Source organism: Heteronotia binoei, chromosome 1 (assembly GCF_032191835.1).
Source record: "Heteronotia binoei isolate CCM8104 ecotype False Entrance Well chromosome 1, APGP_CSIRO_Hbin_v1, whole genome shotgun sequence".
In the NCBI taxonomy this organism is placed as follows: domain Eukaryota; kingdom Metazoa; phylum Chordata; class Lepidosauria; order Squamata; family Gekkonidae; genus Heteronotia; species Heteronotia binoei.
The window spans coordinates 133755722-133780479 of NC_083223.1; the positions used below are offsets into that span (position 1 = coordinate 133755722).

Consider the following 24758-nt stretch of genomic DNA (forward strand, 5'->3'; position numbering starts at 1 on the left):
GGTCCATGAAATGGCATTAGCAAGCAAGTTTCAGTACTGTCCTAAGGGCACTTCTTGATTATGTTTATAGCATCAGAGGATAAAATTAATGGGGAAATGATGGGAAATAAAAGGTGAGTGATTTAGGGGAGTGGATTCATTTATGGAAGGAGATGGCAAAGAGAAGAAGGCTAGTCCTTCCTCATCTCCTCCACCACCTGTGTGCTTATGTGTGTATGATGGTGAGGAATTAGGTTGTTGTGGAGAGTAAAGAAGGGGGAATCCATCTGCTTCATTCCTTCCACATCTCATGTGGTGCATATTGCCTGTGTGTGTATGTGTGTGTGCGCACGTGCACATTTGTGTGAATAGAGAGGCAGGTCAAGGGAGAGTATTTCTACTGCTGTAATTTGCAAGATCTTCTTCGTGGTCTCTGTGCTTCACACTCTTGGGATAGAGCGCCTGCGCCGATCCCCGAATCGGTACCTGAAAAGCCCAGGATTTTTCTGCGCTCGACACCAATGGGCATACGCAGGCGTCCCAGTACGCATACTCACCGGCGCCAGCATGGGGAACCCTCCAGTTCCTTTCTGACCGCTGTGCGGAGAGGTTTACCTTTCATGTTCCCGGTCGGTGAGAATCCGGGTTTTGCCTTTATTCGTTGTATATAGCCTGTTTGTTGTTTTCTTAGAGTAGATAGTTAGTTAGATAGTTAGTTAGTTAGTAAAAAAAAAAAAGTTTGTGTGTGTGTTTGTTGGACTGCCCTTTGGAGCCCTTCCCCCCACCCCGTTTGTTTTCCCCCAAAAGTTCTTTTCCCCCTCAGAGGACTCTGAGTGGGCTTTTTGGCGATTGGCATCTATGGAAAGATGTTGGAGGTTTTTCAAACGCTGCCGCTCTTGTGGGAAGAAGATTGCCCCCCCCAGACGGCCATTCTCTGTGTCTTCTCTGCTTGGGTGAAGCGCACTGCGTGGAGTCCTGCCCACACTATCTCCGCTTCTCCAAGCAAACGGGGAAGAACCGGGCGGCGCGGCTTTCGGCGGCTTTAACTGAGTCGGCACTCCGCCCTCAGAAATCGGCATCGGGCCCATCGGCAACGACCATGGCAGACACCCCGGCCCCGACAGTCACATCGGCTGATGTGACCCCGATCGTGACCGAAATGCCGATCGAGCGAGGCTCTTCCACAAAACGATCCCATGAGGGATCAGTGGACACGCCCACCAAGAAGTGTCGGGATGACTTGGGGACCCGAGCATCCACTCCAAAGAAGGCCAAGTCCAAGGAGAAGCAGAAGAGGCCCCGCACTCCATCGCCTTCTCGCGACGTTTCGGCACCGATGACCTCTGCTCCGCCGAGGAAGATCCTGTCGTCCCCGTGCCACAGACCATCGGCATCGAGAGGCAGTACTCAACAGCCCCATCTCTCGATGTCTGAGCAGGAGATCAACCTCACCCAGCGATCCTCATCATCCGGGTTGCGGCATCGCAGTGGGAGCGGTTCGATCTCAGAAGTGGAGGCTTCGGCGCCGATGGACCTGTCTACCCCGATGGAGCCCAGAAGCAGACGGGAGCTAGAGCCCTCCATGGCACCATGCCGTTTCCCACTGCTACCATCGTGGAAGCAGTGTCAGTGGCCGCCCACCTATCCGTATCCCTACCCTCCTTACCAGTGGTATCCACTGAGGGAGTTTGCGGAGTGGGATCAACAGTCAGAGGCAATCTGCATGTTGAGGCTGTCGCACCATTCCCGAAGGCCATCGGTATCGATCCCTCCGGAAAGGCACACCACCCATCCGAAACCGAACTCAGTGGTCATCTCATCTTCCTCCAAGGCACGAAAGGTCCACTCATCCCCACCTGACAAGGAGGGAAAAAAGCTGGACAATATGGGAAGAAAGGTCTACTCCGCAGGGGCCCTAGGAGTAAAGGTATCTAACTATGCGGCTTGCATGGCTAGATACCAGTACTCCATATGGGAACAACTCACCCCTCTCCTTTCTTCCCTGAGCGAGGACAAAAAGGCTGCTGCTAGGAAGCTGCAGAAAGAAGGCTTTGCTGTGGCCAAGCAACAATTGGCTGCAGCAAAGCACATAGTGGACGTGTCGGCAAAGGCCATCACATCCGCTGTGTGCATTCGTCGGCACTCCTGGCTACGGTCAACAGCCCTGCAGCAGGACACTAGGGCTTTTGTTGAGGACTTGCCCTTAGAGGGGGATGGCCTTTTTAGCACTACCACAGACAGTGCACTGCAGGAAATAGACAAGAGCCTGAAGACTTCCAGGAACCTGGGCGTGCAGGCCACTTCCAGGTCTCCCAAGGCGAAGCAGTGGCACAAACCATGGGCCAAGAAGCCTTACCAAAAGTTCTCGCCTGAACGGAAATGGTGACCTCGCTCCACCCAGCCTGATAGACCATCATACTCAGGCAGCAACAGGAACCGCTATGGCTCTCAGGCCACTGGCAAATCCAAGGGTGCCCGCCCTCAGAAGCAGGGCCTTTGACTTTCCTGTGGCACACGTCATCGCCCCTACTGGCTCAACAGCTATCCGCCTCCACCCTTTCCTGCCTGCCTGGGAGTTGATCTCTACAGACAGGTGGGCTTTGTCCATCAAACAAGAGGGCTACAAAATAGAGTTTGCTCAGATTCCGAACCAATCCATGGTGATCACCACTCCCCCTTCCCCACCTCTGCTGGCGGAGGTGAACAACCTCCTACAGAAACAAGCCATAGAGAGAGTTCCAATGGAGGCCAGGACGGGAGGTTTTTACTCTCGTTACTTCCTGGTCCCCAAGAGGGACGGGGGCTTAAGACAAATTATGGATCTTCGGAATCTGAACAAATTTATTCTGTACCAGAAGTTCAGAATGTCCACGCTGCAAACAATCCTGCCCCTCATCAATCAAGGGGACTGGATGGCGACCCTGGACCTCAAGGATGCCTACTTCCACGTCAGCATCCATCCGGCGTTCAGGTGTTTCCTCTGGTTTGCAGTGGGTTCCCAACACTTCCAGTTCAAAGCCCTTCTGTTCGGCCTGCCCACTGCACCTTGGGTGTTTACGAGGATGATGAGCCTTGTGGCTGCCCATCTCCGCCTCCAGGAAGTTGTCGTTTTTCCATACATCGAGGACTGGCTCCTTGTGGCGAAGTCGAGGGAAAGTTTGTCAACGCACATTGCTATCACTCTACGTCTTCTCGACACCTTGGGGTTGCAGGTCAATTTGGAGAAATCTCACTTTACTCCGTCAAGGACAGTGCAGTTCATAGGGGCTTTGCTGGATACGAACCAGCATCATGCATACCTGCCTCCGTAGAGAGCAAAGGACATTGTCGGTCTGGTACGACTGCTACAGAGGTGAAAACGGGGCACAGCACAGCAGCTTCAATGGATGCTGGAGCTGATGGCAGCGACGACAAGTGTGCTACTTTTCGCGAAACTGAGGACGAGAGGCCTACAGTTGTGGTTTCTTCACCAGTTTCGCCCACTCAGAGACACACCTCGAAAGAGGTTCATCATCCCATCTGGGACTCTCCGGACACTACAATGGTGGGGGTCAGAGAACAACATCTGCCAGGGAGCTCCCTTCCATCTCCCACCTTCTACTGTGACTATCACCACAGATGCTTCCTTGTGGGGTTGGGGGGCCCACATGGAAGGCCTGTGTGTGGGGGGGCGAGTGGCCGCCAAAACTGACTCAGTTCCATATAAACTATCTAGAACTGCTGGCGGTTCACTTTGTCCTACGCTCTTTCTGCCCCCTAGTGGCGGGGAAGACTGTAGCACTACTTACAGACAATACCACTGCCCTGTGCTACATCAACAGGCAGGGTGGGACAGTGTCTCGTCGGCTCTGCGCATTGGCGATGGATCTCTGGTTGGAGTGTCTCCAATATGACATCTTTGTGAAGGCAGCACACCTTCCGGGGGTCCTCAACATTCAGGCAGACTCCCTCAGCAGGGGTGGGGCTTCCCCGCATGAGTGGGAACTGCAGTGGCATTTTCTAAAGCCTGTGTTCCAGCTTTGGGGGTACCCGCAGCTGGATGTCTTCGCCATGGCCAAGAACAAGAAATGCCCCATGTTCTGTTCCAGAGGGGGAGCGGATCCAGCCTCTCTGGGAGATGGGCTCCTGCTTCCTTGGGAGGGCCGGTTCCTCTACATGTTCCTGCCTCTGCCGTTGTTGACGAAGGTGGTCAACAAAAGAGCAAGGGAAAGACCATGCTGCATCCTGGTGACTCCCTGGTGGCCTCGCCAGAACTGGTTCTCGATCCTGCTCCAACTGTCGAGGGGGGTCTTCTACCAGTTCCCAGCAGAACTGGACCTTCTATCAGCTCAGGGCGGGCATGTATTCCATCACAATGTGCCCCATCTGAAGCTGACAGCGTGGTTCATCGACCAGTAGGGTTCTCTTACAGGGTCCAGCACGTTCTTATGAGCAGCAGAAAACTGTCCACCCGCACTTCCTATGACAGGAAGTGGCGGAGATTCACTAAGTTCTTAGTTGACCCTTCAGTCTCACCTAGCTGGGTGGGATTGTCAGCAGTTTTTGATTTTTTGTTATCCCTAGTGGATGCGGGCCTGGTTTTCTCCTCCATCGAGGTGTATTTGGCAGCAATATCTGCCTTCCATGATCAGGTGGAGGGGTACTCTTGTTTTTGCACACCCTCAGTCCAAGAAGTTTTTGAAGGGGTTGTTTAGGCTGCATCCACCATCAAGATCGCCCCCGCAGTTGTGGGACTTGACGTTAGTGCTGGACAAACTAACTTGTCGCCCTTTTGAGCCGATGGCCACATGCTCTTTGCAGCTCCTGTCATGGAAGACTGCATTTTTGGTTGCTATCACATCAGCGCGTCGTGTTGGGGAGCTCACGGCGATGCATTGTGATTATCCTTATCTTGTTTTTCGAGAGGCTGGGGTTTCCCTGGCTCCGGACATTAGTTTTCTTCCGAAGGTGGTCTCTCAGTTCCACCTAAATTTAGAAGTTTGGTTGCCCACTTTTTACCCTAGCCCTTCCTCGGAGAAGGAACGTAGGTTGCATGCTTTGGACGTTAAGCGTGCTTTGCTGTTTTATTTGAACCGTTCAAAGAATTTTCACAAGGACAAGCAGCTTTTTGTTTTGTATGCTGCTCCCAAGCTAGGTTCCAGGATTTCGTCTCAGAGGCTCTCAAAATGGCTCACTGAGACGATTAAACTCTGTTATTTGTTGGCAAAGAAGCCGTTACCTGGACCTGTTTGTGGACACTCCACAAGAGTGATGGCCACGTCGGTGGCGTTCCTGAGAGGCGTGTCCCTTACTGATGTCTGCAAGGCTGCCACCTGGTCTTCTCCGCATGCCTTCATGAAGAACTACGCGCTGGACGTGCATGCTCAGCAGAGGACTTGGTTGGAAACTGCGGTGTTGCAAGCTGTTTCTTCCGGTTGACCATCTTCCCGCTTCCAGGTATGTCTTGCTTGCTAGTCTCCCATGAGTGTGCAGCACAGAGACCACGAAGAAGATAGACAGGTTGCTTACCTGTAACTGTAGATCTTCGAGTGGTCATCTGTGCATTCACACTACCCGCCCTCCTTCCCCACTGCTGACGGTCTCCCTCCAGTAGGAGCTTCCAGCAGTCAGGAAGGAACTGGCGGGATCTGCGCACTGGCGCCGGTGAGCATGCGTACTGGGGCGCCTGCGCATGCACATTGACGCCGAGCACGGAAAAATCCCGGGCTTTTCAGGTACCGATTCGGGGATCGGCGCAGGCGCTCTATCCCATGAGTGTGAATGCACAGATGACCACTCGAAGATCTACAGTTACAGGTAAGCAACCTGTCTTTCCAACTTCTCCAACCATTCTTCTATTGTAGGTATAGTTGAACTCTTCCATTTTTGTGCATACAGTAGTCTCGCTGCTGTAGTCTCCAGCTCCTTGTCCATTAATCCCAAAAGAAAATACTCTGGTTTCGATTGTAGATTCAGGTTGGGTAGTCATGTTGGTCTGAAGCAACAGAACAAAGTTTAGACTCAAACTCTGTTTCAGTTGTACATTATTCTTTAAAATCTTCTGTATCAATAGGTGTATTTGTAGGCAGAATGTTTTGGCTTTCTTATAAGTCCACCACATATGGTAAAATGTCGCTTCACGTTGTTCACCTTTCCAACATAGGCTAGAAGTACTTTTATGCATTCTGGCCAGTTTCTCTGAAGACATATACCAATGGTACATCATCTTATTAAAAATCTCTTTAAAGCTAGAGCTTGTAAATTTTAGTCCTTTAGCCACATATTTTCTCATTGCTCCATTTATATATCATATCCAAAAATTTTAGCCCATTTTACCATACATTCTTTCACTTGTTCTTCCTCAGTTTTTATACAAGAATTTATACATTTTAGCAATAAGAAGTTCATGTTTGTACATAATTCTTTTTCAAATTCAGACTTGACTTGTTCAAAATTAAAATACTTTTTGTCTATTTAAAACCTTTCTAAGATTTGTAAATACAAAAACCAATGACAGGTATAACCTTCTATTAATAAATCTTTTCTAGATTTTAGTTTATATTCACCTTGTATTTCTAGCATATCATGGTATGTTAATAACATGTAAACTTGTCATTTCTCTTCTAAAATGAGTTTCTTGTGGTAGCTGCAAGGGTATTTTTGGACAGATCCTAGGTTTATATTTATTCCATATTATCACAATGGCATATCTAACACAGTAGTTATTAAATTCTGCATTAACTTTAGCTTTAACATACATGAAGTATCCATGCCACCCAAATGTCAAGTAATCCCTCCAATAATCTTTCATTTTTAACAAGATCCAGTCTTTCATCCACACTAAACAACAAGCAGCAAAATACAATTTCAAATCCAACAGACCCTAACCACCTCTTTCCTTTGCATCTTGTAATGTCTTGTATTTAACTCATATTTCCCCCCTTGTCATACAAATCAAGATAGCTCTTTCTGCCATTGTTTAAATGGTACATCTGTTGTCAAAACCAGAATTGTCTGAAATAAAAGTAACATTCTAGGTAAAACATTAATCTTAATCACAGATATTCTCCCCAAAAGTGACAGCTTGAATTTATCCCATCTCAACCTATCTTTTTAAATTTTCATTCCAAATTTAACATAATTATTTTGAAATAACATACAATTCATATTTGCCAAGGTGATAACAAAATATTTTACCTTCTTTTCAATTTTAAAACCGGTTTTGTCAATTTCATTTGGTAGGGCTCATCTCTGAGGATGATGAGTCTGCGTATAGGAGGGAAGTTCAACAGCTGTCCCTTTGGTGTAAAGTAAATAATCTTATTTTTAATATAAATAAGACGAAGGAAATTATAGTGGATTACAGGAAGAATAGTTTGGACATCCAGCCGTTGTTTATTGATGGTGTTATGGTAGAACAGGTGACAGAATGGAAGTTTCTGGGAATTACCATGAAACAGGATCTAACATGGGGGGCAAATACTTTAGCTCTAGAGAAAAAGGCCCAGCAACGACTATACTACTTAAGACTCTTAAGATCACTACAACTGTCAGGGAGTCTGCTGGTTGCCTTTTATCGTAGTTCCATTGAGAGCATTTTATCTTATTGCCTCTGCGCGTGGTTTGGGAGCTGCACGGAAGCAGAGAGAAGGGTGCTCCAAAGAGTGACGAGAAGAGCACAAAAGATTTGTGGATGTTCTCTCCCCTCATTGGTGGATCTGTATAATATGGGATGTTAAAGGAAGATACAAATGATCCTAAGGGACCCTTCACATCTGGGCCAGTTGCTATTTGAGATCTTACCGTCAGGTAGACGATATAGAGTGTTGAAGGCTAGGACAAACAGATTTAAGGACAGTTTCTATCCAAGTGCTGTGTTTAGGCTAAATGCAGGGTTATGAAGGATTATCTGTTTTAGATATATTTAAATGGTTTAAATGGTTTTAATGGTTTTATGAATGTTTATCTGTTTTAGATGTATTTAAATGGTTTTAATGGTTTAAATGGTTTTAGATGTATTTAAATGGTATGAATATGAAAATGTGTGTTTGATGTGTTGGTATGTTTTGTAGAAGAGCACCTCATTTCGTTGCTCTCTTTTTGTTGAGAACAATGACAATAAATTTATCTATATCTATAAATCTATAATTTTAAAACCGGTTTTGTCAATTTCATTTGACCTTGTCATTTCATATTTTTGTTATCATCTTAGTCTTCTGTTTACTAACTTTGAAACTGGAACCACATAAATTCTTTCAACATGATCATTAAAGTTTTGATTCCCTATAAAGGATTTTCAAAACCAACACCAGATCATCCATGAAGGCTCTCAACTTAAGATTCTTCCTTAATCTTTGCACTTAACACAGTTCTTGTCTTCTATCTCTATTCACTATTTCAAGGACCAAAATGAACAAAAAGGGTGACAAGAGACAACATTGTCTTGTTCCTCTTTGTATCTAATGCCCCTTTCCTGAGGTTTTCCCAGCATGCAGAGGTGGATCACAAATCACAAGTGAGCAGTGCACTTTGACTGGGGGAAGAACTGGTCTGTTGCCAGGGCAAGGGGCTGTAGGTTTCATTCCTAGGAGCACACATTCTGGAACCATGATAATTCACAAAGTTCCCCTAGTGACATGTATACAACATATGCATCTTAGGCAACCATTTCATGTTATAAAACCAAGACTTGCTGCTTTATGGATGTACCAGAAGAGTGAGAATAAGATGCCTGAGTGCTTCACACACACACACCACTTCAAGCGCTTTCTGTAACATGTGCCCTAACTTGCCTTAGAGATACATTTCTGTAAATACAGCCTTGGCATTTATCTCTTGCTCCACAGTGTCACATCCCTGACTCATGTTCAGTTTGTTATTTGCTCTAATCCCCAAGTCCTTCTTGACTAGGACAACTAACTGGCCCTTTTATGCTTGTCAGTTTGATTCTCCTTTCTCATGCATAGCATGTTAGACAGTTTAATTGAATTAACCCTCTATTTTTATTAGCCTATTTTCTGTGAATTAAATCAAAGAACAGGCTGGTGTAGTCAAAGCAACAGGCACCAAAATTATTGTTAGATCAACATTCTGTACAGAATCTGCAGGAGGCCCCTCTTTGTATAAAAAGACCACAGTTAATATGCATGTAATGACACAGGTAACTTTAGTTCAGGACAACACAGGTTGAAGTTTGTGAATCTTGTATTTTGAAAAACCTTACTAGACAAAAAGCAGTCATGGAAAACAAAGTAAGCATATGAATACTAAGGGCAGGGCTTTTTTTGTAGCAGAAACTCCTTTGCATATTAGGCCACATATCCCTGATGTAGCCAATCCTCCAAGAGCTTAAAGGGCTCTTAGTACAGGACCTACTGTATGCTCCATGAGGACTGGCTACATCAGGGAGGTGTGGCCTAATATGCAAAGGAGTTGCTGCTACAAAAAAGCCCTGGTTTCCTTCATATTCTCTTCTTTCTCTGCCTTTTACATCTGATTTTCCTTCTTCACATCACCCTTAGTCAGGGCTTTTTTTGTAGCAGGAACTCCTTTGCATATTACGCCACACCTCCCTGATGTAGCCAGTCCTCCTGGAGCATATGGTAGGCCATGTACTAAGAGCCCTGTAAGCTCTTGGAAGATTGGCTACATCAGGGGTGTGTGGCTTATTATACAAAGGAGTTCCTGCTACAAAAAAAGCCCTGAAGGGAATTTTAAATGCTTCAGTACTTTGTGTCTGAGGACCAGGTTAACTGCTATATTATTCTTGCAGTAATAGCCTCTCCCTGGGAATTTACCACAGTTTTACTGTAATATAAGAGAGCACCATGGCGCAGAGTGTTAAAGCTGCAGTACGGCAGTCCTAAGCTCTGCTCACGACCTGAGGTCAATCCCTGGCAGAAGCTGGGTTCAGGTAGCCGGCTCGAGGTTGGCTCAGCCTTCCATCCTTCCGAGGTTGGTAAAATGAGTACCCAGCTTGCTGGGGGGAAAGTGTAGATGACTGGGGAAGGCAATGGCAAACCACCCCATAAAAAGTCTGCTGTAAAAACATTGTGAAAGCAACGTCACCCCAGAGTCGGAAATGACTGGTGCTTGCACTGGGGACCTTTTCTTTCCTTACTGTAATATAACTTTGAGCTGATAACCCTCTCTCACTCAGGGAAGGATGGGCCCAGGGAAACAGCACCACCCACAACTCTGCAGGTGGCTTCCGGTCATGGGCAGGGCAGGAAGATTGGCCCTGCCCAGTTATCACATTGCCCGTATGGTGAGGGAGGGTGGCTCCTAGGCCCAGGCAGGGTAGGCAGGCTTATCCTGCCTAGTGATCACAATCTTCAGTTGGACAGAGGGTGGTTTGATCCATGCATTCCTGAACCCACACCTGACATCTCTCCAAAAAACACTTTCCTGGGACCACCTTGTTTGGGAGTCTGTAACTCTGACCTCCAAGTCCAACCTGCACATAACTTGTGGGGCATGTGGAGGGGCATCATTGGAAGGTACACTGTGAGTATGATGCCTCTAGCTTTCCCAGGGTCCATTCTATACACTCCTGAACCTTCCTGAAAAGCGCTTTCCTGGAGTGCCTTGTTTGGCGTTCTGTAACTCAGACTCCCAAAATCTAGTCTTTGCCAAGCCTGATGGGTAGGTAGAAGAGAGTCAGCTGGAGATACCTGGTGGTTTTGGAGCCATCTCCTGTGTGAGCCAGTTCATGAACCAGGCCAGATTGGGTTTGTGAACTGGTTCAGGACATGCTCCGGTTCAGTTCATGAACCAAACCAGGGTTTCCTGGTTCATGTCCATCCCTAGTACCCCTCAAGCTGAATTCAGTCAGTGTGTGTTTGTGTGACCAATATTAGCACTAATCTCTGTGCTAGCAGAATACTGGGCTTAAGTAAAGGATTTTCATTCTTCCTCTTTTCCACTGGAGTGGGTATAAGCTTTATTTGCACTTGGAAAATATAGGATATTGAGCCCATTTGTGTTTGTGTGTGTGGGGGGGTGTTATCCAGACATTTGGGCAGCAACTTGTTGCTTGCTGCAAGGACAGCACCAGTATTTCATAAGCTGCGTTAAGAAAAACAGTGTGTGCTTAATGCTGCAGAGAATGAAATGAACACATTGATTTCCATAATTAAATGCAATTAGTTTTGTTTGGCTTCTGAGACCAGCTACCAGACACACAACTCAATAATACTGAAGATCCTGGTTTTAAGTGTGTTAAATCTTGTTCATTGCAGTATGTGTGTGTGCAGGGAAGACGGCTGAACTGCATTGTGAATTTGGCTACAAAACTGCATCACACATATATTATAAAGTACTGCAATATGACTTTTATGGGAATTCCCAGGAGTTAATGTGCTATGGTTTGCAGGCCAAGCACCACAGCTGTAACACTTGAAACAGGATGCCAGAATGTCGATGATTTGATAAAGGATCAAGGAGGAGCATGTGGCAAAAGTGTGAGAGGAATCAAAGTTTACATTGGCCCCAATTTCTTTCCAAATGTGTGTATGTTTGCCAGAGTAAAAGGTTTATTTCCCAATTATAACCTCAGAGGAAAGGCAAAGATAGAAGGTTGACTCCAGCCGTAAGTTTTTCTGTGAGAGTGTAAGACCATGGGACACTATTTCACATGAGGCTATTTCAAACACCAAACTGTCCACAGAACTTATTAGGGATTGTAGAATCTTTCGGGCTCAAGTGCCATGTTCTACTGGAGAAAGTTTTTCTTCCAGACGTTTCGTTCTCAGCTACAGAGAACATCCTCAGTGGCGTTGCAGCCGGACTCAATGCACAGCAGCCAAGAAGGTCAGAGCGCCTGCTCCGGCTGCAACGCCACTGAGGATGTTCTCCGTTGCCGAGAACGAAATGTCTGGAAGAAAAACTTTCTCCAGTAGAACACGGCACTTGAGCCCAAAAGATTCTACAAACCCTAATGATGTTACCAGCCGTGAAAACCTGAAATCTTTGTCCACAGAACATTTAGATCAGGGGTGTCAAACATGCAGTTTGGGGGCCGAATCAGGCCCCCAGAGGTCTCCTATCAGGCCCCTGAACAACTGTCATCTGCTTTCTTCTCCCTATATCTTGCTTCCTTCTGCATAACAGATTGCTTTGCAAGGCTTGCTCAATTGCACAACAGAGCTACTGAGCCAAACCTTTCTTCCTCCTATTGGCTGAGGCTCCCCCCCCAGTCCCCTGCGGAAGGAAGGAAAGAGCCAGAGTTTCCTTTGCCCAGTTCCCTTGATCCCATGGGAGAAATACAAAGAAAACATCTTTAAGACCAATGAGTGCTACCATTTTAAGCATGTTTTAAGTTTTTAAAAATATATATTTGTGTTTGTGTCCTTTATAAAATTTATATCTCTGCTACCTAATCTTAAATAAGTACACACATGGCCCGGCCCAACATGGCTTGTCCCAACTGTAAGCCAAAATGCCCTCAAAACGAGGTTGGGGAATTGTCAGGTGGGCACCTGGCTTAATCAGGATCTTTTACCTGTGTATACAGGATTCCACGTCCAGAAATTAATGCTTAAAAATATTAGGGACTCTTAATTAAGTAAAACAATTAAAATTTATTCCAGAAAATATAGGCTTCCATTCAAGATAAAATACTCATAAAATCATATATACAGTCCTAAGAAAAATAGAGAGGTATATAGAGAAACACATGGGTAGACGAACAGGGTGATATTTACCGATCGTAGTCTTCAAGAAGGCTCCAATGGCGACGATAGAGGAAATGGGAGAGGGGACCCGAAACTTGGCCTTAGAATCGGGGATGGATCTAGACAGCGGAATTTGGATACTGCTAGAAGCACACCTGTAGGTAGCTAGTCCACAGATTATAAGGACTACCTTGAGCCCTTAGTGGATGGGAGGTACGAGGGAGGAGGAAGGTGGTCAGCTGATGCATGACCTCCTAAAAAGGGGAGGCTTCGCAGTGACCATAAGGGCTGGACTACTGCGGGAGCCAATAGAAAGTTCATTGGTGGCACCTAATTGGGCGCTCATTCCTGACCAATGAACAGACTTGGATCCTGGATACCTGAATGAACTTTTAAGTTGAAATGGAGCAGGGTGGGGATGCTCCAAGATGACAGTCTATAGAAGAATGAGGGAAATCACTGGGTGGAGGTGTGCTTGAGTTTATCACACTTATCTAAAAAGGTGACAATAGAGGGCCAAATTGTTATCTAAGGTAACACCCAGATTACACAAAGGAACTTGGCTCTGGCTGAAGATGGTCTTCCTCTTCTGTCTTTTTCTTGGTGCCAGTCTTTGTCTTGAGTTCTGCTGGACAAAGACAGTGGCGGTTGGGCAATTAGCCACGCCTGGGGTGGGTCAATTGCCTACAATCACTGGTGACATCTGATATGTACGTGATCTGTTCGCTTCGCTGGAATGGAGTTTGGCCTGGTTGGAAGATGGCTGCGTGTGGTGTTAGCCTTCCACAGTGGATTCCATGGTCAGTGCTTCAAAACCGTTCGCCTGGATAGCTCCTGGCAGCGCAGTCTCCTCCGCTCCACAACCGAGATGGATGTCATACAGAACGGCAGAAAGCCCTCTGTTCTCCTGGTGGGCACTCTTGTACCGGTCTTGAGTGCCTTTATAGCGTTATGGCTGCTAGTCCCTTTCGCCCCTGGATAGGTTTGCTCACACTCTCTGGCCAGACGTGTGTGAGCTACTTCTCCAGGTGCTCTGGCAACCAAGTTGGTGATTACGATGTTCTGTAAGGGGTTTTTCCTCACACAACCTGACGTGGCCCAGCCTGACAAGATTTCATTTATGTCAGATATGGCCCTCATAACAAATGAGTTCGACACCCCTGACTTAGATGGTGCAGTTATCAGTGAGAACTATACTACTTCAGCCACAAAATGTCTGAATGCAAGCTAGACTTTCCAGTATCCTGCTGGGGGGCAGAGGATATCCTACCCAATTCCCATTGTCTCCACTGCTCAGATGGGCAATGGGAGGGAAATGCTTGGGTGAAATGGGTGTGTGTGTGTGAGATGACATTGCTTCCAGCATGACTTGGAAGTGACAGCATCACTCCAGGAGCAATGCTCTAGCATTCACCCCAAATCTCTATGGTTTAAGCCATATGAATCCAAGCCTTTTGCTCCAGTATGGAAGTAACTCAGTCATCTTTTCTCTGTGCACTGACTGGTACCCCCAGATGTGTAGCTGTATCAGTTCTCTACCTTGAACTTGGTATAAAATGTGGTTTCAGAAACAGTTCCAATTACTTGACTGGGAATATCTTATATCAAACAAATACTGGAAACATCTTATACCAAATTAATCTGCTTCCCAGTGCATTTGGGCTTTATGCCCTCCTCACCTTTTGTTATGAGTAAGTATTGACGTTCCTTCACAGTCTCCTTGTATCATGGCCTTTTTTTCTTTGGCATGTTTTAATACACTACCAATTGCAGATCTATACGATAGATTTACAAGTATTCCATGCAGATAAAGGATGTGCCCATGTGGGTCTCAGGTGCTTCAAACCCTGGTATTTTTTTTTTCTTTCAATGCAAGCTCTATGGTAGATTTTTTAAAAAAAAATAACCCAATTTCTTGCAATATTGCTCAACCATCAAGGGTGTCAAACTCATTTGTTATGAGGGCCAGATCTGACATAAATGAGATCATGTTGGGCTGGGCCATGCATGTCATAAAACATAATGCCATGCTTAAAAGATTAGGACTCTTGCAATATTTTGTTTATTTAACAGTTTCTAATAATGGACACTTTTTGCTCTGAATTATTGCATCAAAATCTGGAGACAGTGTCTGTGCTGTAGCAATCTTGAGTAGGCTGTTCAAGTGTTGTTCAGGTATGTATCTGTATGTAGAAAACCTACTTTTGATTTATTGACATTCATTACTGAAATCTCATGGTCAATGCTTTGAGCCTAAGACCCAGGGGAAAAACATGAAGTGGCTGGGCATTGCAAGCCTTTGTACATAAGTTGCTTTGTGTACTGGTCAGCCAATGGAGAAAATAAAGGCTTTGCTCTGTAGCTCAAGTGCAACTGAGCAAGCCTGGCAAAGCAAGCTGTGATCCAGAAAGAAGCAAAAGAGAGAGAAGGAAGCAGATGACCGTGAGTTGCTCATGGGTCGCACATTTGACACCCCTGCGTTAGATGATTAATCTCCTGTCTGAAAACTGTAATATACTCACAGTTGCATATCGGTAACTCTAAAAATCAGCCTTGGAATAACCAGGAAGTAAGCTTGATGACTGGCTTATAGTCCTTATATGTTTGAATCTATGCTACTTTTTAAAATTTATATATTTATCTTTTCTTTTGTTTTTTCAAATGTTTTCTCTTGTTTTTAAGACTTTTAACCTAATCTTTCTTATACTATCTAAAAGTTAGTGTCTTTTATAAACTCTTGGAATAAATAGAATGGACTGTGACCATTACACTACACTAATTCCAGTTCACTTGTATTTTCTCTTTTCTTACAGGCATCTATACATTTCTTTCCAGCAGCTTAAGATCATTGGAAGAAAAAGACCATATTCATCGTGTGCTAGATAAAATCACAGACACCTTGACCCATTTGATGGCCAAATCAGGTCTATCTCTGCAGCAGCAGCATAGACGGTTGGCTCAGCTTCTCCTCATTCTTTCCCACTTTAGGCACATGAGGTAAGGAAATACACAGGAAATGTTCAGGAATTGCTTTGCATGTTACAATGAACTTCAAATCTTGACATTCACCACTTTTTATGTGTGTGAATCACTGATGAATATCTGAAAGGCACTGGTGAATCCTGACAGTTAACTTTAACTGTGAATGTTAGTTCAGAAGAAGACCTATGGCCAAGCAGAAGTTGTTAGGAAGAACCTTGATATGCTTTAGACCTTGGAAAGCTGCTGCCATTTGTAGTGGATAATTTAGAGGTGGCCTGAGGAGTAAGGCAACAGCATCTGTCAGGAGGAAGTGCATATTCTGAGGAACATTTACAACATTCACCTGGGATTTTCAGCATTCACAGATACATTCATCAGATTTTTATATAGAGGGACAGATCTAGTCCATGTCTTCCTGAGTAGCTGATGAATATGAAAATTCAGAGAGATTCACTAACAGGCAGTGTCATCTGGTCTGTTTTTGCAATTTCTGCTCTTCCTGGTTCTGCTTCTTTATGTTTCATGTTTCATTATGGTTTTTAGGAGACTGAGGAAAGAATCCAACATGGTTATCTATTTGTTTATTCATTCTTTATTTTAATGTTTCTGTACAGTGCCCAAAAGTATTTAAAATGCCTTTTAAAAAATGGAATGGCACTATAATGCTGGGGAATTCTAATTATACTGGCACTGATAGAAAAAATAGGGCAACTGAATATTAGGATTCCAGGGCTCCTTCCAGGGTTGTGATCGGGGTCCAATTTACTGCCCCCAGAAGGAGGAGACAGTGACACATGATGCCAATATCATGACATCATTACTGAGGCGGAGATTTAAGATTGGCTCCGCCCCTGCATGTGGCCCCTTCGATCACATGCTCGGCGCACCCTCCCACCTTGTATGCAGTGCAGGCTTCAGCTAGTTGCCCTTTGGAGGCTGGGGAGGAATTTTTCACCCTCCCTCAACTGGCAGGTGTGGGGGAGGCGTGTTCCAGTTTCATGTAGTGGTTAATTGCGCGGACTCTTATCTGGGAGAACCGGGTTTGATTCCCCACTCCTCCACTTGCACCTGCTGGAATGGCCTTGGGTCAGTCATAGCTCTGGCAGAGGTTGTCCTTGAAAGGGCAGCTGCTGTGAGAGCCCTCTCAGCCCCACCCACCTCACAGGGTGTCTGTTGTGGGGGAGGAAGGTAAAGGAGATTTTAAGCCACTCTTGAGTCTCTGAGATTCAGAGTGCAGGGTGGAATATAAATCCAATATCTTCTTCTTGCCTACCTTACACTGTTGGCATTCCAACCATGGTGGTTTCAATAAGTAAGTTAAGTCACTTGGCAGGTTAGTGTGGGAAAAGCAGATCCAGTGAGCACTGAATGGCATCTCTGTGGGGATCTAAAGGTCCATCAGGCTCAGCCTTCAGGTTATGCAGCTCAGGGAAGGGCATGAGGACTGCCCTGACTAGGTGCCACCCCTGCAAGTTTTATGGCTGTACCATTTTTGGTATGCCAGTGGGTTGTGAGCCAGAGGGATGGCTTGCATCCAGGGCAAAGGTGGCTCATCTAATGTATGGCAAGGAAGTGGTCTGGGGCAACCCCTGATCTTGGCCTTTTTCTGCACTCAGGGTGTGCCCATGCTGCAAAAAGGTGCAAATAGTTAATAAAGTGACCCTTAGTTAAACCCAACCTAGTGTCTGTCTGTCTCTTCCAACTGAAAGAAGATGTGGTGTAGTGGATAACTGTGTGGACTCTTATCTGGGAGAACTGGGTTTGATTCCCTGCTCCTCCACATGCACCTGCTGATGTGATCTAGAGTCAGTCACAAGCTGTTACTCTCAAGAGCAGTTTCTGTTAGAGGTCTCTCAGCTCCACCTACCTCCCTGAGTTTCTGTTGAGGGGAAGGGAAGGGAAAGGAGATTGTAAACCACTCTGGGACTCCTTCAGGTAGTGAAGGGCAGGGTATAAATCCAATCTCTCTTCCTCCTCCTCTTCTTTCTCCTCCTCCTCCTCCTCCTTCTTCTTGCAGGGGGGCAACAGGTAATCCAGACAAGATGATCTGCAAGCAAAATTAGTTTATCTACCACATACACAAATAGCTGTCGTGGGTGAAAAAGATTTCTCTACAGAGCAGGTCTTTAGCAGCAATTGTTGTGAGCTCTGCAAGCATATTCAGTTGAATCCAAGGACCCAGTTTGATGTTTCTGTACAAATACATGCACACAATTGACTTGTCCTTTTTGTTACTACATGGCAGCTTCTGCTTGCAGGCCACAGTGTGGAGCAGATGGACTGTGTTGGATTTAATAGCCCTGCTTGAAACTGGACACTCAGCATAATCGTGTTGTTCAGTAATACTAACATTTATACAACTGTCTCCTTTATTCCTCCATGTTTATTTTTATTCCTTTTTTTATCTTGCCCTTAATCCTAGGAGTTCAGGATGACACATGTTGTCTTCCCTTCCTCCATTTTACTGTCACAGTAATCCTGTGAGGTATGTCAGACTGAGAGAATGATTAGCCCAGTGTCACCCAGTGAGTTTCCTGGCCAAGGAGGGATTGAAGCCTTTGGTTTCTCCAGGCTGATTCCAGTGTTCTAACTCCTGCACCCCAGTAGCTCTTCCCTATTTAGTGCTTTCCTTTGTTGCCTTTAATTATTTATTCTAGGTGTTGATATTTTGGTCTCAGGAGCTATTCTCTGGCGTGTACAAGTTACTATATGTCTTTACTCTCTCAGCACAATTCAGTTTTCTTCTGGGTATGTCAACAGCACATTCAGAACAAAAGTTTTGAAATTGTGCTAGTATTTTAAAATAGAGGCAGGGAAGGAGAAGGCAAAGGAAAATTGGGACTTAAAAATCTAATTTGGACTTTCCAAGCCATGAAGAACTCTATACGGTTCTAAATATTAAGAAGTGTTGTGCAGAAATGGCACACACACACACACCAGTAAATCATAATGACAGACTATTTGGGGCCATGGCTCAGTGGCAGAGCATCTGCCTGGCATGCAGAAAGTGTCAGGTTCCATTCTTGGCATCTTCAGTTAGAAGGATCAGGTTAGTAGGTGATATGAAAGCCCCACTGCTAGTCCGAGTGGACAATACTGACCTTGACAGACCAGTGGTCAGATTCCGTATGAGACAGCTTCATGTGGTCATATGTGCTGCCTTCTTCATGGCATCCCAAAGTGAGTCCCTGAGGCAGACTGCTTCACTGTGCTTAGTGACAGGGTCAGTCCTAGGAGTAGGATTTCTCTGTGCGATGATATCTAATTTTTGTTTGGTTGGTTTTTTTTATGTGACTCTAACAGCAATAAGGGAATGGAGCACCTGTACAACATGAAGTGCAAGAATGTGGTCCCACTTTATGATTTATTGCTGGAGATGCTAGATGCCCACCGTCTGCATGCCCGTGCCACAAGGAGCACACCCCAGGGAGAAGAAGAGCCTATGAACCAACTGGCAACCACATCGACTTCAACACATTCCTTGCAGCCCTGCTATGTGAACAAAATGGAAGATGAGAATGAGCAACAAGCAATATGAGAGTCCCCATTTCAAACAGCCTATAGGTTTCTGAGAATCCCATCAGAAAGCTACCTACTTCAGGCTTAGCTGAACTGGTACCATGCATGTAAGCACTCCAATGCTCACCAATCACCAGTGCTCCCCAATACATTGCTTACTGAGATCCTTAGTGGGAGAACATTTATCTTTCTGGATATACTATAAGGATTCAAAGGTAATCCTCAGTGCCAGTTGTATGGTGACACTTGGTAAACCCACTCAAGAGGATTCCTGTAGCTGAATGAGAATTTGGGTGCTGATGACCATTTCCTTTCACTCATTTGGGCAAAGATCCCAGCTGAGTTTTGAGTAGGTGATGTTTACATGTAAAGTTTATTGGCTGATGGTGAACCTCAAGAATTCTACATCAAATTAACTAAAGACAATGCCATTGAAAATATTCATCTGTCAGGACCTCATCCTGTACCCAAATATTTAGCATTTACTTCTGGGATTTTTTCATTACAAATTGACTCAAAATACAGTTAGATGAATTTTATCTTGACAGAGAAACTGTTTATGACAGCTAGAAGTTCTGGTTTCAGCCAGAAATCTCTCAACTTCACAGAATCACAGTGGTATTAAGTTGCAATGGTACCCCCAATACTTTGTCTTAGCATTAAAGAGCTTATCCTAGTCACGATGGAGGTGGTAGTTTTATGCTTATATGAAGAATTCTCTGTTAGAGCAGATCTGGCTCTTTACATCATCTGAACCAAACAATTGGATAGATTAACTATTGCAGTCTGGTCCAAATTAAAAGGATTTAAATATAAAACTACTGTTTCTATAAGTTGGGGGAGTGACCTCTGCACTGACAAATTAAAGGAGATAATAGCCAGTGACTGGGATTTTAGTGACTGGGTGACTGCCAGTGACTGAGATTTTTATATATATATATACACACAAACATACTAATAGATAGACGTAGTCCAGTTCATACACTACCTGAGACATATGCGGTGTTTTCCTGTGGTGACATCCTAAAACCAACGGCATAAACGTGTGTGAGTGTGTGGGGGAGATCATGTAAGAAGTTACCATATTAGGGCTACTGGCCCTCAGGGAGATATTTTCTCCTGTGACTCACCCCTTCACTTGGTTTTGCCATTTAGATTGACACTAGAGCAGCATGGGGTGCAGCCATAGGAAAGGTATACAGCTCGTCTTTGGGTGTGGTATGAATTGGACTTTTAAAAAAGAAAGATGACATCCTAACTATTCTGTTTCAAACATTGTAGATACGTTTAATTCAGTCAATGCTGCAGAGGTGGAAAGTAGTTTGGACCTTTTCGATAATGCAAGTGATGCCTCCTGTCCGTATTGTATGCTCCCTGTGTACAAAAACACAACTGAACTCTGTTGAGAAACCACTTGCAGATAGGAGCAGCGAAGAGAGTAAAGGACACTTAGTGTTGCGCTGCACCAGAAGTCACAGCCTGCCGTTTGCTCACACACAAACTGTCCCTAACCAGAGCGGCAAGCACACATGGAGGGGGCAGAAAGGAAACGTGCAGGTGACCTCTTGCTGTTTTCCTTATACATTGTCCATCCCTTTCGCCCCAAACTTACAAAAAGCAGTAAAGCACTAATGTTGTGAATAGTTTTCATCTCGTCTTAATTTAACTATGCTCTCACCAATGCCTCTATCTCAAGCTTTGTTTCCAGTGGCCTTGCTTTTTATTAATGCAGCAAAGTATTTGTCTTTCTGTGCACTTGCCATGTAAAAAAAAAGTTCTGCTCTGAAATTACCCAAAAACTGTTGGGGGCTATTAAGTGCCTTGTCTAAAATTGCCACATATTTATTTACAAGAGCTCATGTTGTAGTTTAATTCTATGTTACTGATACACCTGTGTGTATTTCATTGCATAAGCAACAAGAAAGCATTTATAAGTGGCCCGCAATTAAGATAAGAACCCAGTACTGTCCATTTGTATTGTAGTGCTTATAACACCAGGTACAATTCAATGCCCTGATTTTACAGTGGGATCCTTGTAACTATTTCCCTATATCCTCCCCTTATGAACAGAACTATGCTGCAAGAGCTTCCCCGTTCACTGTAATGGAACTGGTAACCCTGCTGAAGGGAATCAAAGGGTTAAATTCCTTTTAGCAGTTCCTCCATTAAAGGGACAGGGGAAGCATTTTCAGTCACAAGAGCCCTCTGCTTTCCTTGTATACCCACAAAGTTCTGGTTTGGGGGAGCAATGTGTACAACAAAAATAAGTTGCCATTGATCAGCACACCTAGCAACTGCCATAGTTCTCCCAAACAATAGCTCAAATTATTTAAACAGATCTGATTTGAGTAATTTGCAAAGCATTAATTTTGACAGACCCACTAAAATCATTGGTATACGAAATAACACAGCCAGGTATGCTGGGGGGGTGGGGTATGGGGTGGGGAAACAGCTTTAACAAAAATCCTGTGGTTCTCCATCTTTAGCTTTAATACTTAAATATATATATCTTTGACAAGTCCAGTTTGGGACTCCAAAGGAGAAATGTGTTGCTTTTTGTTAATTTTTTTAAAAGAAATATGCTAGATGTCAATATACTGTTCATTTGTTGAAAGCATCATTTTATCATTATTATTGAAAGCACCTTAAATAATGTATATGTTTGTATGCATATAAATACATACATGCCAAGCTCACCTGTCAGACAACTGAATGTATCTGTTCTATTTACCCAGTCAACAGTCTAGATAATAGTCACATTTCATCTTTATACTTTTTAGCTACTTCTCTTGTATGCAATCATTTGTGCCTAAGGCTTAGTGATTGTTAGGAACTCCTATTTCATATAGATTTTTATATTGATGATAGTAAATCCAGTACTAATTTAGAAAGCCAAGTACCAAATACAAGGAAGCTATCCTTTAACAAAGGAAGGATATTTGAGGCAGCTAATTGTGCTTTTAACCAAAATATTAGTATTATTGTCCATGAATGGTATCTAAGGGGACAAGGATTGTTCTTTTTAGATGTTTATATTTAAATTTTAGACAAGAAAAACACCCTAGAAGTATAGGAAATTCATCACAACTACATGCCAAATCAGAATAGATCTGATGAACTTGCCTTATCTAATATCAGTAAACAGACTTACTGTAGAGAACAAGAAGGGATGCAATGGAAGTCATTTCCCCTCTTTGGGGGATAGCTCTTATGATCCTTACTGGATAACAAAGCCATTCTTGTAGTTAGTGTGACATTGTGCATCCTGGTGGACAGCTGCCATCAGTCAGTCATCCTCTACTGTGTGGCAGGGAAATGCTTTTCTGTAGGCCCAGCCCACTACCATATGCTACTAGACACATAAAAGAAGTGCAGGCCTGCTGCTCTGCCTTCTGCATGGTAATGGACTAAGTGCAGGGATCTGTGTGGGGCAGAACAGGCACCATTCAGTGCAGTGCAAACAACCAACTGGCTCTTCTGGACTGGCAAGCCACATTTTAATGCATTTGTAGTTTATTGCAGGGATGACTGCTTGTCCACATCAATGTATTGTGTAGTACTTTTGCACAGCTCTCTCTCTCTCTGTAGGCATCTCTGGAATGAGCCTGTTATGGAAAAGCAACAATTACAGTTGCAGCTCCCTGACACTTCTGGGCATGATGGCTTTTGCCATTGCAAAGTTGATTAAAGGATTAGTTTAATCTCAAAACATTTGAGATGAAGATAGCTTCATTTATGCATAATGAAGGTAATGTTATTACCTTCCCCCCTCCCCTTAACATATTGTTAACATTCCAGGCCAAGAAACAGTGCTTTTTGCTTGATTTTTCTAGACGATTTCCATTAACCAGTAAAAAGTTCTCTTCCTGCATGTAATTATAGACCCAGTCTTGCTCCACTGAAAATCAGATGGCCCTGACCTAACTATAGTCATATACAGCTAGTCTGAATAATTCCAGAAGTAGAGCCCTGTTAGACTGCTGCAGCCGGCTTGACAAATGTATTGTGGCATAAACTCTGGTGAGGAAGAACCAACTTCATCAGATGCATGCAGAACAAACAGCTTTTAATGGGATGCAAATTCCTATCCTCATCCAAAGGTGCATATTGCCAGTGTAGTGGGGCCAAGACAAGCATCAGAAGATAGATGTCTTCATTCGTGTTGTTTGCACAAACAGACAACTGCCTCTGATCTCCCTTGATGGATCTGGATTGTAGTGTCTGTCATAGCTTTTTGTAAGCTTCATTTTACACATACGTTTTCAAAGCTACTACTATTTCTGCTAAGAGAGGAGCCATCTTAAACCAAGTGGAGTTTTGGACACTCAAAATCTCTTGCAGGATATGTCAAATTAATCAATTATAGTACAAGCTGGCTATTCTGAAAGCTTTTTTCAAATGTATCATGGCTTTGTGAAGTGAGTCTTCATATCTGAAGTGAGTGCTAAGTGAAGACCTGATCTAAATGCAGTGTTTTTTTTAAGCTACCAGTCCAACCATGTACAACATAGTTGAAGTGGAATTGTGACAAAAAAAAAGGTGGGGTATCAAAAAAGTTAATTTTACTTTAAAAATTGGATGTATTTATGTCCTAAATGTTTCGTATGTAATCATTGCCTTTGGAGGGATATTTCAATTTTGCACTATCCTAAAATAATTTTTTTTGAAGTCTAATCTTTCTTTGCATTCAAATGTGCCTAAACTTATATGCTGCCATGCCACAAGCCTGTCTTTCGTGGTAATGCTGCCCTGCTGTGCACTTTTTAAAAAAATGCAATGTACTCCACAGATAATCTTGAAGTAACCATCTAAACATGATAAAAGGATGCTAGTCAGAGAATAAACCTAAAAAGCCACTTTATGCCACTTCATTGTACATATATATTTTTTTAAAAAATGAAGCTTTTTTGTGCACTACATTACCCTTTTATTGTGAAACATTTCCTTTGTTATGAGACTCATGTGCCATAATGCATTTGGTGAATTGTTCTGCTCTTTTGCTTGTGCATATAATAGTGTAATTGACATCTCTATTTTGTTAGATATTGCTTTGTTTAATGAAAAGAAAGGTAAAAATCCTTTTTCTCTTTTTTGCACCTTTGAAAGAATGTTACATACAGCTTCACAAAAAATCAGTAGGATATCTGATCTGTGCAACAGTTTTTCAGCTTTGATGTGAAAATAAAACAGTGAACCACAACATGTCCTGCTTGTTCTATGTTAAGATATTAGTAAAATACATTACCTTAAGCACAATTATGATTTGATAATCAGATATGTTTTTTTCTTTATTTAAGTGTAGCAAAACACTTCATTTTCCTTGGAGTGCAGAGTAATAGGCATGCATGAGATCCCAAAAGAAAGAAAGAAAAAATTTCACAGGTTATTGTGCAGTTGAGACTGAAAAGCACTTGAAGATGACTCCTTCATTTCTGTGGAAAGTGGTCTGACATTTTGTCACAAAAGCGCCCGAACCCCAGTCATGATCAGAAAAGTCAGTATTCAAGTCAGCGGCATACAAGAAAAACTTCCCAGCTGCAGAGTTCATATGGTTTGGTCAAACAGAGATACCACAAAGAGATGTGTAGAATCTAATTGTTTACAACTTTTAAAAGCAATTTTGCA

General features: G+C 43.8%; 1 protein-coding gene across 3 annotated transcripts in view; it reads left to right on the forward strand.

The window, feature by feature from the left end:
• The window catches only part of ESR1 (estrogen receptor 1), a 387454-nt gene extending 363121 nt beyond the window's left edge, over nucleotides 1-24333 (forward strand). For all 3 annotated transcript variants that reach the window (XM_060240922.1, XM_060240931.1, XM_060240927.1), the window contains 2 exons: nucleotides 15446-15629; nucleotides 18918-24333. In XM_060240922.1, coding sequence (XP_060096905.1) covers nucleotides 15446-15629; nucleotides 18918-19152 — 419 coding nt within the window. In that variant the 3' untranslated portion in view covers nucleotides 19153-24333. The remainder of the gene's footprint in view (nucleotides 1-15445; nucleotides 15630-18917) is intronic.
• Nucleotides 24334-24758: the final 425 nt, after the last annotated feature.